Source organism: Lissotriton vulgaris, chromosome 5, assembly GCF_964263255.1.
Source record: "Lissotriton vulgaris chromosome 5, aLisVul1.2, whole genome shotgun sequence".
Taxonomy (NCBI): domain Eukaryota; kingdom Metazoa; phylum Chordata; class Amphibia; order Caudata; family Salamandridae; genus Lissotriton; species Lissotriton vulgaris.
In genome coordinates this window covers 1395751291-1395771925 of record NC_141693.1, presented here as the reverse complement: position 1 = coordinate 1395771925, position 20635 = coordinate 1395751291, and the positions used below count along the sequence as shown (strand labels likewise).

The following is a 20635-nucleotide window of genomic DNA, read 5'->3' as shown; positions in this document are numbered from 1 at the left end:
GCCAGGGAGCGGTGGGCCCTCTCCACTATGAACTGGGACGAGAAAGCTTCCTCTCCAATTGAGCCCTTGAGCAATTTTTCCACATATAACTCCATCCTGCCCGTGGCAGTGGACTCTGGCACATTGGTAATGCGAATGTTATTCCGGCGGCTGCGCGCTTCCAAGTCCTCGTTCTTTGCCGCTATGATGCGGAGGAGATTGTCCATCCTTGCCAGCTGCGTTGTGTGGACCGTGGCGGCATCGGTGTTGTCGGAGATTCTCTGTTCCGCAGTTGTGAGACGCTCCTCATGGCGATCCACCTTGTGAACCAGGGCGTCCAGTCGAGCCGTGACGCCATCTACCTTCTCCACTACAGTGGCGAAGCCTTGACGCATCTCCTGTATCAGGCTGGTAAGGTCTGCAGCAGGAGCAGAAGATGGCGCAGGCTGCGGAGGCGGTACACTGGGTCCCGGGTTCATCTGTGTCGACGTGGCGCTTTTGCGGGTGTTGTCGAAGCTCAGCTTAGGCTGGCGAGTCTCAGGTCGCCCCATGGCAGTGACCGGAGTCAGGTGAGACTGAGGGACGGTAGCGCACTGCAGGTATGTACCAGCCAGCAGCAGGCAGGTAAGTGTCGAGCTTGGTGCGTCCCTAGGTATTGCAATATGGTCGTGGTCAGCAGTGGCGCTGCGTGGTGGAAACACGCTTAGTGGCAATGGCAGTATGTCCAGGCCTGGACAACCGGCTGCAATGTCATGCACTCGCTGCGTGGATGCCAAGCAATATACGGGTCAAAAGTACCGGCAGTCAGGGCCGGCCGCAGGGTCAAATCCAAGGGAGCAGAGTACCAGCACAGCGGTGGGGCTTCACGACTCACCGGTTGGCGCCACTCGGATTGGCGGCTGTGTTGCGCGTGTGTGGCCCCCAGCGCACTCGGCTCCCAATCGTGCACAGCACTTCCCAGCACTTCCCAGGCGGGTGCTGCGGGTGGCGACTGCGGGACTCCGCACACCAGGGGGCAATCCCAGCCCCCAGTCGATATTCCTGGCAGACAGCGCTGTGCAATCCCAGGTCCGCAGCGCTATGGGCAGCAGGTATGGTGGACTTGAGGAGCGATGGCAGCAGGCGCCACAACAGTAGCAGTCATCTCACGGACCCAGCAAGGTGACGGCTGGGGGGAGAGGGGGGGGGGGAGACCCAAGGCGAGTGTCCGCAGCGTCCGCCTACCCTCACATCCCCCTCCGCACGTCGTCCCAGCAAGGATCAGGGTGGCAAGGTCTCGGTGCGGCCTGGGAGCCTCGTGGCAGGCCTCGGGATCGCGTAGCGGCAGTGTCCGTGTGGCCGCCTCAAGGAGCTCCAGAGCAATTACCGGGCACTTTTCAGCAGCCTGTAACTTCCACGCTAGGGCTCGCAGGCACTCCAAACTTGAAACGAGTGCAGAGGGCACCCCTCCGATGCAGAATCCGGTCGTCTGGGATCGATGTGGCACCCCGTGGCGAAGGATCTAAGCAGGATCAATGACCAAGGAGCGGGAGCTGCGGTTTCAGGCAGCCATTCCGCAAGCGCGCCCTCTAGCGCCCCCCTCAGTTTGTTTCTTCTTAACAAGATTTGAGGGAATCCCTTACTGTCCTTTTAAAGTAGTCTACAGAAGGGAGTGTAGCATTGTGAGGTAAGTATAACCCTATCTATTGTGGATGCAGTTTCCATAAGCTGGAACACAAAATCAACTTTCTTAGTGAAGATCTAAATGGTATTGTTACTAACTTAAATATGACCTCACTAGTCATACTGGAGGTAAAAACATATGCATTAGTCGCACACATATGAAAGTTATCCTTCACACACCCTTATGATACCACACAACCAGCCATACCACTAGCTAAAAAACCCCACTGACCAAATCTATCTGAGGCAGACACGATAGACCTATTACAATCCTATCAAGATGTAGCTCAGACACTCACTTAACCAACCTATGAGATACCGATCGTTTCAATGAGCAACACACAAATATCACGCTGGAAGGTATAGACGTGCTTATCCAGTACCACAAGAACAAGCACTAGAAATCAGAGACAACACTAAAGTGAGTACAGATCGGTGGATAAACCTAGCACAGACATTGCCAAATCCATCTTGTTTCATGAGATTGACATGATATTCTGAACCAAGGTAAATCAGTCGTCCACTCCATTGATGGATATCCTGGCACCTCCTAATTGTACCATCAAACAACTCAAATATTCCTCAACGACTGGTCGGATGGATTGCAGTTATGTACGGACACTCTACACATTAGGCCATTCGTGGTGGAAAAGGAATCTTCCTGCAAATACATGGGCGTTGAAATACACACAGAAGGCAGTTCAACTTCTCTACCATGCGGCAGGGGACAACCTATTGTTCCTCTAACAACTATTGGAAACCACTATGGAACACTGCCTATTACACTCAAAATCCATCTTTCTAAGAGGCTTCAGTCTCCACTGGAACAATGAGGAAGACATACAGGTCACTACTCCTGAAAAACTTAGCAATCATAAACTGGTACAAGTGTGCACAGGTGTGACACTCCCCAAAAGGGGCTATGCTTGATCTAATCATAACAAAGAGGTGCCATTACCACAGATGCCAACATCTCAACTGACTGGTCAGTTAATCACTAAATCATATTCTATATTGACACCCACACCAAAATGTCAAGAGATCAAACAAAAACACTGTATGAGAGACACTAGAAACATTAACTGGGATGACCAGACTTCCCGGTGCTAGAGAAACCTTCCCCCACTAAACAAAATAAGGAGCATACATGAGCTTACTGAACACTACAACCAAATAATGTCAGATACATTAGAGGTGGTAGCTATGGTCTACCTCAAAAGACACAAAACAAATTCTCCCCTCCTTGGTTCAACAAAGACTTTTACGAAGCAAGCAGTGGCAAAGCCAATAGACCTTGCCTCTGTGAGAGCTATTGGCTGTGCCAACGTCATATAGCCATGTTGTACAGCAGTGTGGCTGCTGTTCATAATGGCTAAAAGTTAGTGGCATGGTATAAAGGAGGGGAGTAGCGTGGAGTGGTGTGGAGTAGAATATATTTTCGTGGAGTGGGGCGAAGCAGCCTTTACAACGCGGGCTGAGCCATGCATGTGCCTTAACCACGCATATGCCTTAACCACACATATGCCTAGTTAAGGCAGTGCCATGTCTAGATGCTCAGATGGCCGGGCACAGGAAGAGGAAGGATTGGTTAAGTAGGGCTGGTTGTTGGGGAGTGGGGGTAGTTTTTAGGGGTGGGGTAGTTTTTAGGGCTCCAGGAGGGTCAGGATTGTTTGTTTATAGGGCAGGGGGCTGGGTTTTATGGCTCAGGGAAGGGGGTGGTTGTGGTAATTTTCCGGGCTGGGGGGTAGTATATGGGGCAAATGGCGGGAGGGCTGGGGTAAGTTTTAGGACATGGGAGTCTGTTTTTAGTGCTTAGGGCGGGGGGAGGAAGGACAGTTTTCATGGCTGGGGGCAGTGTTAGGGCCGGGGCACGGGGGCTCGGTTGGACGTTTTTAGGACATGGGGGTGTGTTTTGAGGTTCAAGGCAGAAGGACGAAGGGACAGTTTTTTGGAATGTGGACAGTTTTAGGGCTTAGGGCGGGACTGTAGATGGGGCAGTGTTTTGGGGTGAGGGGGCTGGGATATGAACTTTACCATGCATATCCCTTTACAAGCAATGTGTTAAGACTCATTTCTTGTTGGGGCAGCTTGGTATAGGCAGGCGTGGTTTAACCACGCGTGCTTCTGTCATACAACCGTGGAGTGGCATAGAGAAGGGTGAAGTGACCTATAGTACAATGGCAAAGAGTGGGGTGGTTTGGAGTTGCATTCTGTGGAGTGGCGTAGAATAGAGTGGTGTAGAGTAGTACAGTTGTGGGTGTAAGTAACTATATTGTCAATAGAGACAGCAGATAGTTTGAAAGCAACAAAAAAAGGAAGCCATATGTCTGTGTTAAAAGTAGGCACATTGCATGTCCAGGAATAATACTGGACCGCCTATAAAATATAAAAAGCGTTTTACAAAAAAGATAAGGAAGAACAAAGATGAGGAGGAACAGATACTTATTCCATTCTCCAAGGTGGACCTAAGACAAGGAAGGAAGGTAAGCCTATGGGCAAGCAATCTAAAGAATGCAAAAGAGTGACAACAAAAACAACTAATGGTATACTGTTGGCGCATTGTAAGCCCATTGAAGTGTGAACAATCCATCTTGCTGCTCACTGGATGCTCTGTGTAAGCACAACCTAAAAAGTAAGAGACTCAGACGTGCTTAGAGAAAATATGGATACAGAAAAGGGGGTGGTGATGAACAGAGTGTCTGAATTAAGCAGACCACTCTTACCCAGTCCAAAGATCAGGGCTTGATCCATCACCGTTATTTATCTCACTGCCCCATCCCAGCTCAGAACCTGGCTATATGCAAATCAGTCTGTCCCTGGCCCAGTGCATCATGGGAACAGGGCAGACTAAACTACCAAGCCAATTCTTCACCAGAAAGGAGACAAGCTACCGGGGACCGGTTTCTGGCATTTCAGCCGTCTTCGGCCCCCCTTTTCTGAATAATTTTTGTCCACCATAAGCATGGAAGGGTATACTCAGATGTGAGTCCCTAACTCATTGCACCATCAGGATTCAAGCAAGCCGGGCCGAAGACGGCTGAAATGCCAGAAACCGGTCCCCGGTAGCTTGTTTCCTTCCCAGTATAAGAATTGGCTTGGTAGTTTGGTCTGCCCTGTTCCCATGATGCACTGGGCCAGGGTCAGACTAATTTGCATATAGCCAAGTTCTGAGCTGGGATGGTGCAGTGAGCTAAAAAACGGTGATGGATCATGCCCTGATCTTTGGACTGGGTAAGAGTGGTCTGCTTAATTCAGACACTCTGTTCATCACCACCCCCTTTTCTGAATCATTTTTGTCCACCATAAGCGTGGAAGGGTATACTCAGATGTGAGTCCCTAGCTCATTGCACCATCAGGATTCAAGCAAGCCGGGCCGAAGACGGCTGAAATGCCAGAAACCGGTCCCCGATAGCTTGTTTCCTTCCCAGTATAAGAATTGGCTTGGTAGAGCTGGAGCAGCGTGGTCGGCTCGGGGGCGACGAAGGTAGTGTGAGGCAGCTCCTGCAGGCCCAACAGTCGTACGCCTCCGTCCTTTACGAGGAAGCCCGGCAGGCGTGGCTCGCCACGCGCAGCAGGGTGTATCAGTGGGGCGACAAGTCCTGTTCTATGCTGCATAGGTTATGCCAGGCGACCTTCCAGCCCCTGGTGTTGCCGGGCCTTACGGCGGATGACGGCTCGGTCATGACCGACCCGGATTTGCTGGCGGCTAGTTTTGCCCGTTATTACGAGGTGCAATACGCTCCTCGTGATCACTTGGAGACGGGCGAGATATCCACGTATCTTGATGACCTGCTACCGCAGGCCATCCCTGATGAGACCAGGACCGCCCTAGATGCCCCGCTTACGGCTGAGGAACTCGGGGAAGCCCTTGGTCAACTAAATACTGGTAAGGCGCCCGGCCCGAGTGGCTACCCAAGCGAATTCTATAAAAAGTTTCACGTCCAGCTGGGGCCCCACTATCGCTGCGCCCTGGAGGCGGCACGGGCTCAGGGAGAGCTGCCACCAGATTGGCGTCATGCTGAAATCGTGGTCTTTTTGAAGCCGGGCAGGGCACCGGACAGGCACGACTCTTACAGGCCGATTTCCCTTCTTAACATCGAGGCCAAGATTCTGGCTAAGGCCTTGGCGAACCGCCTCTTGCCCCACATTGCTGACCTAGTCCACCCCGACCAGGCTGGATTTATGCCTCGCAGGGCCACCCGGCATAATATTCGGCGGGCGCAGGCAGCGGTGGATGCCATGGGTGCTAGAGATGAACAGGCGGCACTCCTCCTGGCGGACATGGACCGAGCCTTTGATTCGGTGAGTTGGGCATATCTGTTCACACTGTTGGCCCGCCTCAACCTGGGGCCGGTTTTCTTGTCGTACGTTCGCCTCCTCTACACTAACTTAACGGCCTCGGTCCGTGTGGCCGGTGCTACCTCTGGGCGCTTCCGTATAGGTCGCGGTACTCGGCAGGGTTGCCCGCTGTCCCCATACCTGTTTGCCCTCGCCATGGAACCCCTGGCGTCGCGGATACGAGCAGATGCCCAGTTGCGTGGTTTCGTCTGGAATGAGGACCTGGTGGATAGGATTGCACTGTATGCGGATGACGTCCTCCTCTTCCTTACTGATCTACGGCGATCGGGTCCCCGGGTTCTGGAGATCATGCGGGCGTTTGGCGAGGTCTCGGGTCTTCATCTTAACCTGAATAAATCGACCCTGTGGGTGCTGGGTGGCGGAGTGGTTGCCGACCCCTGGGCTGCTGAGTTGCGAGTGGCGTCGGATGGCTTAAAATACCTGGGCGTTTTTCTCTCAGAGTCGCGGGCGGTGGCCTGGGCGCGTGGAGTCTTGCCGGTGTGGGAACGGGTCCAGGCTGATGTCAAGACTTGGTCCAGAATGCCGCTCACTATCTTTGGGAGATCGGACATCTTCAAGATGGTGGCGCTTCCGCGGCTCCTATACCAAATCCAGAATTTCCCACACCCCATTGGCCTGGAGTGGTTCCGTCAGGTTAATTCAGTGTTGGGCCGCTTCCTGTGGGGTGGCGGTGCGGCCAGAGTGGCCTTGAAGACGTGCTTTCTGTCCACATATTGTGGTGGCCTGGCCGACCTCGGACCTCCTCTCCTACTACCAAGCTTCCCAACTACTTGTCCTTAATGAATGGTGGTATGGTGATAGGGGCGATCCGGCTTATGCTCTGGAACGATTGCTCATGGGTGATCGCACGCTCCACACCATTCTTTATTCAGCTCGCCTGCGCCGTGGGTTGCCATCGGTCACCGGTGTGGTCTTTGCGGTGTGGCGACAGTCACTGCGCCGCATGGGATGGTGGGGCAGATTGACGGCTGAGACGCTGCTTTGGCATAACGGCCTGCTCCCGAAGCTGGCGGCCCTGACCGGGTTTGAGGGTTGGGAAGCCATTGGGATTACACAACTGGGCCAGGTCATGTCCGGCACCACCCTCAAATCCTTCGAGGAGCTCCGCACAGAGTTCCAAATGCCTCAGTCCCAGTTCTTCCGCTACCTCCAGCTGCGGCATGCCCTCACCCCGAGCATCACCGGTCTCGACTCCTTGCCGGAGTTTAGCCCAGTCGAGGCTAAAGTGTTTATGGGAGACCTGGGGGACAGGAAGGTCTCTAGGATTTACCAGACACTTGTTATTCATTGCTCCTCCACCCTACACTCCCTTCGGGAGGCGTGGGAAGAGGATGTGGGCCCCCTGGATGAGGACGATTGGAGGGAGGCGCTGGAATCCCCACGTGGAACCGCCATTGCGGTCCGGCTCCGGCTAATCCAATTCAAATACTTGCATCGCGCTTATTATACGCATGAACGGTTGTGGAAGGCTGGTTTGATTGCATCCCCGGAATGCCTGCGCTGTGGGGCGGTGCTTGGCTCCTTGATGCACACGGTGTGGTCGTGTGGCCGGCTGACTGGGTTCTGGAGGGGTGTGTGGAGTTGCCTGGCTGAGGTCCTGGGCTGGGACCTTCCTCGTACCCACCAGCTGGGCCTACTGCATATTATGGAAGGGATTGGGGGCAATGTATATAAGCGCCACTTGTTGCTCCTGGGGCTGGTCGTGGCTAAGCGGGACCTGGCCCGGGCGTGGAAGTCAGTGAGGGCTCCCCCCCTGTCTGCATGGAAGGCTGGGCTGGATTATTTTATGGGTCTGGAGAGGCCGATCTTTGAAGCGAGGGGCTGCCCGCGCAAACACCACAAAATCTGGAAGCGATGGGCCGACTATCGTGGTCTGTCCTTGGACCCCCTGGCGGAGCAGGAGGAGGACATTTGATTACAGTGACAATTTTGGCCTGATGCAGCAACGCCCCGGTGGCATTACACCTGCCTATATATTTTTTCTCTATTGCTTTCTATACACGTGGGGTTGGGGGGGTATTCAGAGCGGGGGGGGTAGCGTTGTGGGTTAGGGTAGGTTGCTGGGGAGTTTTTATACTGAGCCTATTCTGAGTCTGCTCTATCATTTGCTGCCTATGTAATTACTATATTGATATTGTTGTGGTGTTCTTGGTGTGTGGAGATGCCACATTCTTGATGCTCATTTGCTCAATAAAATTGGTTGTGAAAAAAAAAAAGAATTGGCTTGGTAGTTTGGTCTGCCCTGTTCCCATGATGCACTGGGCCAGGGTCAGACTAATTTGCATATAGCCAAGTTCTGAGCTGGGATGGTGCAGTGAGCTAAAAAACGGTGATGGATCAAGCCCTGATCTTTGGACTGGGTAAGAGTGGTCTGCTTAATTCAGACACTCTGTTCATCACCACCCCCTTTTCTAAATCATTAGAGAAAATATGGAGGCAAGAACCCTAATTTGGGAATGCAAACCGCTATGGTAGGTAAGAAACCCCAACAATAAGACAATAGGGAATGCAAAAGCATCTTTTTTCAAATCCCAACTAGACAGAGCCAAAAATAAGCCAATGAGCATTTTAAAAAGTGTCAAGCAGCAGACAGGATCTTGCCATCCCACAGTGATCAAGAGTACCTGCAAGGAAAACTGTAAAGCCTTCCAATCTTCAAGGAGAACATACTGAAAATTTAACAAACAGCCGCATTGCTTAACAACATACTCCACGATCACAGAGAAATCACATTAGTGGGCAAACCCCAAATCCACATTCAGCCCACTGAGACCTAGAATGAGGCCACATGCAGCGAGTTCAAAACCCTCACTGAAGATGAGATGAACAAGAACCTAGCGTCTATGAAACCAATATCTGATTTCCATCATTTAATCCGCCTCCCCCTCAATCATAAAACATCATTCAATTTGTTTCCACTAAGGCTGAAAATAGTAAATTCCTCATCAATTCAAGGAATCATACTAGAATGTTTGAAGATGGCAAAAGTGGCACCTCTCCTTAAAAATAGCTGATACTACAGATCTAAATAATTTCCATTTCCAGGGGATAGTATGCCCATTTATGATATAGGTCTGAATAATTCGTGATTTGGCATTCCGTGGTATTTACGTAGGAGTGGCCAGGATTGTGTCCCATTCGCTGTCAGTCCATGGATATCCCCTGTCCTCCTCCCACCGGGTACGGAGCGATGTCAAAGTCTGTAGGGTGTGATTTAATAGAGCTTCAGTCAGCCAATGTATTATGTGACTTCCATTGCCCATTACATGCAAATACTGTAAAAGTAGATGCATTTCCGGTTCAGCGTTCATGTCTCCCCATGCTGACGTAAGGGATTGGACAATCAAATTATGTAAAAGGAATTGACCAGCCGACAAGTCGTATTCGTGAGATAGAATGCCAAAAGATGTCCGCGCGCCATCCGTGCAAAGATCGCCGAATACTTAACAAATTATGTCAAGATATTAAACAGTTCAGTCTTCTAGACCAATTCAAGTCTGGTTTCAGACCAGGTCACAGCACTGAATCGGTTATCTTAATCATCATGGATGACACTTAACATAACGGACCAGAATGACTCCTGCCATTCTCCCACTCTACCTATCTGTGGCGTTCTACACAGTTAACCACAACTGCCTTCTAGAGTTACTTGAATGCAGAACGGGGCTATTTGGAAATGTACAAAAATGAAATCCCTTGAGATAACCCTGGATAAAAATCTCAGCATGCGGGCAGACATCAGATCATCCACATGCAGTGCATTTCTCCACCTTAAACTTCTCAAGAAGGTGAAACTTTTAATCCCACCACTAGAGCTCAGGTTCGCAGTCCAATCCTTAGTTGTATCCAGACTGGAATATGGGTGTGCAACACTAACCGGTTTACCGACATCAAGCACAGCATCACTCAAGGTGTCCGTGAATGCCACGGTGAGACTAATAACTGATACTAGACACTTTGACCATATCACACCTGCTGTCCAGTCTCAACAGGCTACCAGTCTAAGCAAGATCCAGCTGGAGATAGTGTGGATGATGCATAACGCCTTACACCATGATACACTGGAGTACCTTGAAAAAACAAGCTCAAGATTTCAGGTGGTAGTTAATCTCTACAATGTGCCAACTTTCTCTTGCTGGAACAACTGAGATTCAGAAAAAAGACCTAGGTCCGCACTTCACCAGATCATTCCAATAATATGGAACTCTCGCCCGTCAGAGGTTTGGTTGAATTCATCAACAAACTGTTTCAAGAAATAGGTTAAAAGGATTTTTCAAGACAGATTCTTAACATAATGCAAGGTACTAACCTAGCTCAACTCGGAGACACTTACTGCAGGGTCATTGTGTTCACTTAGATGCACATATACCTGGATCTATTGGACCACGCCAGAAGCCCTATCTTGAACCACAAACTCTCTTGTGATTATTATAGTTTGTGTATATGAGATACTATGTTATGTAACACATTGTGGGGTTTGCTTTTCACAGCACTCTGAAACCTTTGGATAACATTTTCCTGTTATAAAACTCTTTAAATAAAAATACAATAAATTGTCTTCTAGGCAACTCACTAGTGTATCATAAGGACCAACAGCATACTGACATCACACTGGACTTCACAACTGACTTGTATGTTTTCTCTGAATATATAACCTTCAAAAGGTTTACTGTATTCAACATTGGAGTGGCTGGAGGACATTGGCTGGTGCAGGATTTATAAAAAATAAATAAAAATTAAAGCCCACATCACACAAACTTAATTTTTAGCTTTCTGGGAAAATCTAAAAAAGCTGACTGGAAGCTTCACCCTTGTGTTGCGATTAATGGTATTTCCGGTGAGTCGCATCTTCAGTTTTAGTCTCCTGCAAACTGGGGTTTGGAATTCTCACCCTGGATGCTAATCATGGATATTAATTTGGTTAACATGACATGTAATGTCTATTGATTGATGGTTGGGATACCTGTGTCATTCAGCTTCAAATTTACTTTGGAAACGTGAATGTACTATTGTCTTTATACAAGTTATGTTTTTAAAATATGCAGAGCTATAGCTTAACACTGGGCGACCGCATGGCTAAAAGAGACTCTTATGTTTGCACAATCGGATCTAAGGCACGAACAGTTATTTGCTTAGGATTTCTCTTTTTGATTGTTTGGGGAATTTAAGATTATTCAGTGTCCACATTAAGGAAAGTTAACTACCAGTAAATGTTTACTTCTATTGATTGGTACTGATGGCTGGTGGATCCCATTCAGGATATTACCTTTCCTGTCTCTGTTCTGAATTTATTTAGACTCTTCGATCGCAACCTGGAGAGTAACAAGGAACAGTTCAATGCTGTTCATCAGATAGTGACTGGATCCTCCAGGCCTGCTCCATACCTGATTTTTGGGCCACCTGGAACTGGTAAAACAGTCACCCTTGTTGAATCAATTAAGCAGGTAACTATATGTGTTACATTCTCTTGCACTTTGTGTCCTTGCAGTTAAATCATTTTAGTTTAGAAGTGACTCTTCTTCTGAAGGATTGTAATTGTTGCTACGCCTTTGCGCATGTGGTAAGAGACATATTTGTATCTGGATTTTAGTACACCACCCAACTTAACCGATATTTGCTAAAACCTTTTTGGCCTTTTGGCTTTGCTGGAACTGTGCAGCATCAGCAAAAAAAAATTGTTGCCAATTCTATACCAAAAAAAAGCATTGACCTGGATACATACATGCACCTTAGGATGCCGCTAGCTGCTGCATCCTTCTCTAAGCATGTGCCTTTGAAATGGCATGGGTGCCATTTTTTCTTTTATTGACTGAGGATGCCACATAGAGCAGTAAACTAAAACAAAATAAAAATATTGCTCGTGAAAAACTAGTTTTTGGGAAACTGGGCAGCCTGGAAGAAATGGCAGGCACTAGACACTCAAAATATTTAAAGGATAATGAGGGGTAAGGACGCAACAAAGAGGGTGGAGGAAGCAGTGGGAATGGACAGAGGAGAAATAAATGAACCTGAGGCTAAAGGAGGTAATAATTTTTGATTTAAACAAATACAGGTTGGGGGGGGAGAAATGGTCGGGTGGGGTCGAAGAGAGAGATACATAGCATGCCAATGCAGATGTTGGGGTGGCCATGCAGAGTCCGTATTTAGGATGCTATCAAAGAAACGTACACCATCACAAAGTACTTGTAAAGGAAAAGTGACGTGATGGTGTAGAGCTTCCGCATTATACTGTGCATAGCATGACCAAAAGCAAAAAATAAAATATGCACTATTTTTTTTGTTACTGATACGTGATGGATCCGCACATAAAATAAACAATTATTGGCATAGCCAATAGGTCTCGCCTTTGGGAACTTATAAATTTAGCGATGCAGCAGATTATCCCCTATTAGCACGCCCACATACAACATTTTCGAACAATCGTACACTTTTTATTTAAAGTCAATTTGAAATTAGCCGAGATGAATGGGCAGCATGCCTTGAGTATGGGTGCCAAGGCGGGTCGTGGCTGGTGTAATGGTGACAAGCACGCATGTGTGACTATTAACCTTGGTGGCATTATTATGATATAATAAGAGGGTGGCTGTATAAAAGGGGGCATGCTGTATTAATGCTGATGCATGGTGCATCACTGATTACTATTTACTTATAGTTTATAGTTAGAGGCTTGCCTGGTCTTGTCCCAAACCCCTTCTGTTGTTTTCTGGATTTTAAGAATGAAAAGAAAGTATATGTGATGCGAAGCAATTAGCGCCATGTGTGCAGTGGAGGTAATCAGTGCCCCAGTGTTATTCCTGGCTCAGAATACGGGGGGCAAGAGTGTTGAGCAGTAGGAGGGGGATAAGAGAGAGGAGTAGAGAACTGGAGTCAAAGGTCCCAGGGAGGCTCTGCAACAAACAAGCCAGCCCCGTGCTGTTCTCGGAGAAGGACCCCCCTCAGACTCATGCCCGGAATGCAAACTCCGGCGGAAAGCGAAAGCTACCAGCTTTTCCTGATGCCGGTGTGTGCAATAAAAGGGCTGCTTGGCGGGTCAAAGTCTGGGCGTCCCAGATGGGACCTAAAAATACCCTGCAGACGGCATACAGTAAATAGTTCAGGGCAGCCATCCTTCATCGCCAGGCATTCTGTGCAACCAATTATAAACCGTCTGATTATAGAAGGGCATGAGAAATTTCCTTGCAAACCAGTGTTCCCTGAAACACACAAGCACTATTTTCACAACTTGGCAAATGGTCAAGTTACAGGGGGGTTCTTATGCCCTATGTCTATGCTGGTGCAAGTGAATAATTCTGATAAAGAACTTTTGTGTAAATCACATATCAGTATTTAAACAACAGTGAAATCAAATTGGCAACAAATCACCAAACCATAGTTAGCAGCTGAGTGATTACGTTCAAAAATCAAACCCAAGCAGCCTGCCCCCCGCTGTTCTCGGAGAAGGACCCCCCTCAGACTCATGGCCGGAATGCAAATTCTGGCGGAAAGCGAAAGCTACGGTTAGAAGGCAGCAAAATGCAGAAAGCAGGAACTAAAGAGAGCTGGAAGAGATGGCAGTAAAACAAGAGGGAGCAAGAGAAGTGAGGACAAACGGAATGAGTCATAGAGACCAAGCAAGGAAAAAAAAAATGAGGAAGATAGAGAAAGGAAAGGCGGAAGGAAGAGAGAATGAGAGAAGAGAGGGAGAGAAAGAAAGACCGACAGACGGAAAGGTAGCAAGTAAGTGAATGGAAATAGGATAGAGGGTGAAAAGACAAAAAGAAACCAGAAGAAAGTAGTACAACTAGAGAGAGAGAGGCAGCGGGCCAGTGAAAAGATGAATAAGAGAGCCGGAGAACAAGTATTTTGAACAAAAAATGGCCCCTGCGCACACCGCTGTTTAACACAAGCCCAGCAGTGCTGCGTGCGTGCGCACACAGGCTGCTCATTTTCAAGCACTGCACTCCTGCTTGTGGTGCGGCCCCGCTTGCTCCCATTAGGTGGATGCTGCCACAAGCAAGGTACTCCTAAGCAGCGCATGCGCGCTGCGCAGGCAAGACCTAAAAATGAATGAAAAAGCTGTAGCACCAGAGTTTTTTTTGTGTTGCTTTTTTGTTTGTTTTTAGGGTGGATGAGTTGGCATTAATTTTCTGTCCAAAAGGAAAGTGGGTGTTTGGGACAATAGAGGAACGGGTGGAGGGAAGCCACAGGGCGTGCCGGTAGAGGGGAAAAAGCAGTACCCAAAAGAGCAAATTGGGGAGGGAAAGAAATACACCATAAAAAGCGCTCTTGTGGAGGGCTTAAGTGAAAAGAAAAAAGTAACTTCCTAATAGTGGGCAGTGGAAAGACAGAAGCCAGCCAATAAGAGATTGTAAACAGACTATGCTCCAGAGGGTGGCAAACACAAGATGTACAATTTAGGATATGAAATGCCTTTCTATAAGAAGCAAGCAACTGGGAAACCATAGGAAAGCAATGGGCTGGCTATAAGCCCCTGTACGTTCTTGGTAAGCCCACATTGTGTCTTTTACAACAAGCCAGTATGTGCTGTTAGTAGGCTCAATATAGAGGAAGAAAGGTAATGGAATGAGAAGCAAGCAAATATGTGACAATAAAGCTAGCTAATGATAATCCTTGAGTTGGCTGTAAGCCCACTGTAAGTGTTATGGTATGATCCATAAGGTCTTTGTTGCTAGCCATGACCAAGAAATGCTTTGTATTGGTCCCTGTAAAATTTTAAAGCAAGGTAATCATATTTGGAGTTTTTTTTAGTTTTTTTTTTTCTGGCGACCGGCTTGCAGGAATTCATCCTTCTGCATGATTGTTGTTCACATCAAATGACATTTTTTCGCACCTGGATTTTCTTTGATAACATTACTAGCCCTGGGACAGGCGCACACGTAAGACTGGGGAGACATGCGACAGGTCTACCATCTAGGGATGAAAAAACTAATGGCATGATTTTGACTAACGCAAGATATCAGCTTTACTATTTTTAAGATCAAGTCTTTTTTTTGTTTAATCTTTTATTACCGTCATACTAAGCTTATGAGCCTTGAAACTGGAGAATGCCAGTTATGAGCCATCTCTTCACACTGGCACTGTCAGTGTGCCAAACTGAGACAAAGTTAGTTGGGCTGCAACCTCCCCACAAAACAATGACCAGTATCTGATTGAAATGTGTTTCTGTTAATGATTAGTTCTGGGTGATATCAAAGGGCTGAGTAGCGGACTCAATACCCGCTTTTATAACAGAAAAGCACCCTCAAGAACAGTAAGAAGCAATAGATATATTTTAAATATTTATTTTAAAAATAAAATCCTGTCCTAGTGCACACAATGTGAGTAGTAACTTTGGAAAAAAACAGAATAGTAGCTGCAATGCTTATGAGCAACATGAACAGCAAAAATATTGCAACATATTGGTTAATGCTTAAACCTTTGTTTATGTTGATATTTGCAGTCCTACTCCTCCCTTTGGTCCTAGTGCAAGTCTCCAAGATAGATCACACCTGTATACCTGTTATGAACTATGAGTCTAATTTGAAATGTAATGGCATTGCCAACTATTCTTGTCTACATTGCCAGGCAGGCTGATAAGCCAAGCAATGAAGGCTAAGTGTCACTCAAACTAGCCTTAAGCAAAAGTAGGTTGTGATTCAGCATGGTCTGTCTTGGTCTTTTGGCATGAAGCTCCTCTCAACCCTCACACTCTGTTCTCAGTGTATACCTTAGTCATCCTGATTAGTGTTCATGTTCAGCACCATCTTGGGGCCGCAGGGCCTAGGAGCCTCTTAGAGCCATAAGTATCTTACCAACAGAGACCAATGATCTTAGTGTTGTGTTGGCAATAAGGTTCTTAAGGAAATGTCACCTGTTTTTCAAGGTTCCAGCACCCACGCATATAATTGGTCAACTGTTTGCAGATTGCCATTCTGATTTTTGTGACATCTGCATCACTCTAATACGTAGAATAATTCACCATACGGATAGAGAGATGGCAAGCTTGGTGCCATCAAAGTTTGCTAATTAATGCTTTGGCTTCCGAAGAAAGTGAACATCCTTGATGGTTGCCCCTTTTTATAGCTGAAAGTGCCACTATCCTTTTATTCATTTATATTTGTGAAACAGGTTGAGTATATAACAACTATGTTCGAGGCATGTGGGCTGTTGAATTCATATCTGTGCATAGATCGCCGCCTAGTGTTGGGTTCGGATGATTGCACCTTGTTGTCCTGGAAGAGTCTTCGAAGTATCATGAGATAGGTGACTCCTCCCCTGTACTACAGTGCGCATGGGTATCTTCTCCATCCTCAGATTGTTTTTTTCCGCCATTGGCTTCGGATGTTATTCCTATACTCCAACTTCGGAATCGAAACAAAACTTTTCTAAAGGCCAAAAGGCCTTCGACTTCGGTATTTTTTTCGCTCGGTACTTATTGACTCTATCGAACTTTCCATCTCGAACCCGTCATCGACGCAGGCCGTTGGGCCTATTCGACGTCACGTGGGCCTGCTGTCGATCGAAAGAAGCCCGTTCAAAAGGTGCCCACAATGCCACTCCAAGTTCCCGCATACTGACAAACACTCAGTATGCAACAAGTGCCTATTACCAGACTATAAGGAAGAAACCTGCCCAGCCTGTGCCCAATTCCGTTAGAAGAAAAACATCCGGATTCGACGGGCCGCTAGGCAAGAGATGCAGCGACAGGCACCGGAACCAGACAACCTCTTCGATGATGACCAAGAACTTCCAGAAGCTGAAGATTCGGACCTAGCGATAGTCACCGTCGAGGACTACTGGGACTCCGACGAAGAGATCCCACCGGGGCAAATCGTGAGTACACTGCCACCGACACAGCTTACCCTGTTACCAAAGGCTCCGGTCGAGGCATCGCCAAAATGCCTTAGCCAAGATCCGAAGAAACAATTTGCCAGCCCCGCCGTCCGGCTCGGCTCCGAAACCAAAAACTAAGCCTTCAGAGACCCAGGGCCAAGTAACGTGATCCCAAAGAAGGTTCTAGAACCCAAGAAGGCCACCGAGCCGAAGGGCCCCGACCCGAAGAAGGCCGTCGAGCCAGAAAAGCCCGCTGTGCCGAAGGTCGCCGAACCAAAGAAGGTCGCCCACGTAAAGGGTGCCGTATCGAAGCCTGTGATCGAGCCAGAGAAGGCTATCGAACCAAAGACAAGTGCTCCAAAAACACCGGTCGATCCGAAAAAAGCCATCGACTCGACAAAGGACAGTGAACCGAAAAAACCTGTTGAGCACAAGAAGCGTGTCGAACCGAAAAACCCGGTCAATCCGAAATCATTCGTCGACTCGAACAAAGGGTCCGAGCCGAGAAAAAGCAATAAGGCACCGAAAGTCGTCGAAACAGAAGGGAGTATTGACCCAGAGGAAATAGTCGATCCAAAACAGACTAAGCCGAAGAAATCAAAGACACACCACGGACAGTGGAAGAAGAACTCTTCCTGCCGGATCCATCAAACGACCAGGCTAAAATATATATTAATCCTGAGACTGGTAAAGTCTCAATCCTACACAGGAAGAGGAGACTACTGGACACGGACTCTCATTCCCCCATTCCTCTAAAGAAGGAGGACTTTGGGACTTCTCCTTCTAGACCCTTCATTCCTTTCTATCCCACTATGCCTCGTATGCCATTTGCTCCTTACTCTCCTTCTCACTATGCGGACAATGAGTGCGACACGGGGGAAGATCCTCAGCATGATTAGGACTATCCAGAGGATCCTAACCCCCAAAATGAACCATGGGGAGAGCCAACTGACCCATATGACACCCATCCCATCCCTGACGTCTCCTCATACCCAACAAAGCCGTCACCTACTGACGACACCATTGTCTTCAACCAACTAATAGACAGGGCAGCGCAGTACCACAACGTAGACATGCACAATGACCCTATATGTTATGTTTTGTTATCTGTGTCTTTTATAGCGCTCGGCTACTCCAAGGAGTGTCCCGGCGCTTTTATTTTTAACCTGTAACAGAGAACACAACGGGGCAAAAGAAAAAGAGACCAGAAATCAAAAAGAAGAGCAAATCTAGAGAGCAAAAAGCCAAGTTTTAAGGCCCTTCCTAAAAGCTAGCAGGTTGGAAGTGCTGCGCACAGACGAAGACTTCTTATTTGACATTTTCCCTACTTCGGAGTAAAACGTCAGAACACTTCCTATGCTAAAGGTGGTATTAAAACACGCGCCTGATATATTTAAAGATACAGCCAGGGCACACGTAATCAATCCCAGGATTGAAAAGAAATATAGAGCAGCCCCTACAGATCCTATCAAAATCAGGTCAGTTACCATTAGACTCACTGATAGTGGCTAATGCACGCAAAAGGGCCAACTCACAGACAACAGGGGAGGCTCCTCCTCCTGATAGAGTTCAAAATACTAGAGGCCTCGGTAAAAGGGTAGCACCACAGGACTCCAATTCATGGAGAATTGCGAATACACAAGCTCTGCTAGCTCGTTACGACAGAGCACACTATGACCATCTTGAAAGCTTAATGCAACACCTGCCTGAGTCTTTTAAAGCCCAAGCTAATGACCTCATACAGGAGGGAAAATGTATTACAAACGCCTCCATCAAATGTGCGCTTGACGCAGCCGACACTGCAGCCAGGTCTATTAACACTAGCGTTTTACTACGACGACCTGCATGGCTGCGTATTTCGGGCTTTAAGAACGAGGTGCAGTCCACCATTCTTAACCAACCAGTCAATCAAAACTTCCTTTTTGGCCCTACAGTCGACACCATTTTAGACAAAATGAAGAAAGACACAAACTGCAAAATCAATGGGTGCATTGCAGTTTCAGGAACACAGAGGTTCCTTTCGACGCTCCTCATACAGAGCAGCTACAAGAGGCAATACTTCACAGACCTCATCTACATACAAAGGCAACACCCAAGGTTCCTAACAAGAACTCCAACAGAGGAGGTTATAGGGGCACCAATAACCAGGGAAGAGGACGTGGAGGCAATAACACCAGAGCCTCCACTGCCACAAAACAGTGACTTCATCACGCTACCTCCAGACCACCTAACACCGGTCGGAGGCAGACTCCAACAATGCCTACCTGTCTGGAACGCAATTACCACGGACAGGTGGGTAAGACAAATTATCCAGTATGGTTATTGCCTAGAACTCACCTCTACCCCACCAAACATACCACCTAGACACTGTCCTATGTCCAAAGAACACATCACCCTGCTACAACAAGAGGTGAAATGCATGCTGGAAAAGGGGGCCATAGAGCCAGTCCCTTTCCAATACCAAGGGACAGGAGTATACTCCCTATACTTCCTTATTCCCAAGAATGACGGTTCACTCAGACCAATATTGGACCTCAGACCCCTAAATCAATACATATTGTCGGAACACTTCCATATGATCACATTACAGCAAGTGCTCCTGTTGCTACAGCAAGGAGACTTCCTAGCAACATTGGACCTCAAGGACGTGTATTTTCACATACCCATCCATCCAGCTCACAGAAAATATCTCAGGTTCACAATAGAAGGTCAACACTACCAATTAAAGGTTCTCCCCTTCGGGGTGACCACGGCTCCAAGAGTGTTTACAAAATGCTTAGCGACAGTAGCTGCACATCTCAGGAGGCAACACATCCATGTGTTCCCGTACCTAGACGATTGGCTGATACAAGCAAAATCGTACCAACAGTGTGCAAGAGACACGTCTCAAACACTTCAGCTGCTACACAGCCTAGGGTTTTCCATAAACTACCCAAAATCTCATCTACAACCGTCCCACACACAACAATATCTGGGAGCTACTATAGATACCTCAGTGGCAAAGGCATACCCAAACTCAGTGAGGATAGCCAGCATGCAGATGCTCATTCGCAAATTTCTGCCACAACACACTCTTCCAGCTCGAGTCTTCATGCAGCTCATAGGCATGATGGCCTCCTGCATATTCATTGTCCCCCATGCCAGACTTCAAATGCGTCCATTGCAAGAATGCCTAGCACGGCAGTGGAACCAAGCTCAAGGACAACTAAAAGACCTAGTGTTGGTAGACAGTCGCGCTCACAACTCTCTGCAGTGGTGGAACCCACAAAACCTTTCCAAGGGGCAACTGTTCCAAGAGCCGGTTCCACAACTAGTACTAACAGCGGACGCATCACTGACAGGCTGGGGAGCCCACCTCCTTCACTACACAGTACAAGGGCTCTGGACAATCAAGCAAAAGAAACTGCATATCAACCAACTAGAGTTGCTAGCGATATTCCTAGCCCTGAAAGCATTCCAAAAATATTTGTACAGCAAGACTGTGTTGAACCGGATGGACAACATGACAGCAATGTACTATATCCAGAAACAGGGAGGAACACACTCTCCACCGCTGTCCCACTTAGCACAGAGCATATGGAAGTGGGCAATTCCAAAAGATATCTTTCTCCTGGCAGAACACCTCCCAGGGAAAGACAATCAAATGGCAGACCTGCTCAGCAGGCACAGCCAGCAACTACACGAATGGGAGGTTCACCCCCAAGTTCTCCAACCATTCTTCAGGCAGTGGGGGCACCCGGAGATAGACCTGTTTTCCACAAACGAAAACTCAAAATGCCAGTACTTTGCCCGCCAAGTTTCCACATCTGTCGTCACAACGCAA

The 20635-nt window shown here is 47.8% G+C and overlaps 1 protein-coding gene across 1 annotated transcript in view; it reads left to right on the top strand.

Moving 5' to 3' along the window:
- MOV10 (Mov10 RNA helicase) overlaps window positions 1-20635 on the top strand; it is a 360143-nt gene that overhangs the window by 176172 nt on the left and 163336 nt on the right. The window contains exon 10 of the mRNA XM_086923342.1: window positions 11297-11444. Within this exon, the coding sequence (XP_086779468.1) occupies window positions 11297-11444 (148 nt within the window). The remainder of the gene's footprint in view (window positions 1-11296; window positions 11445-20635) is intronic.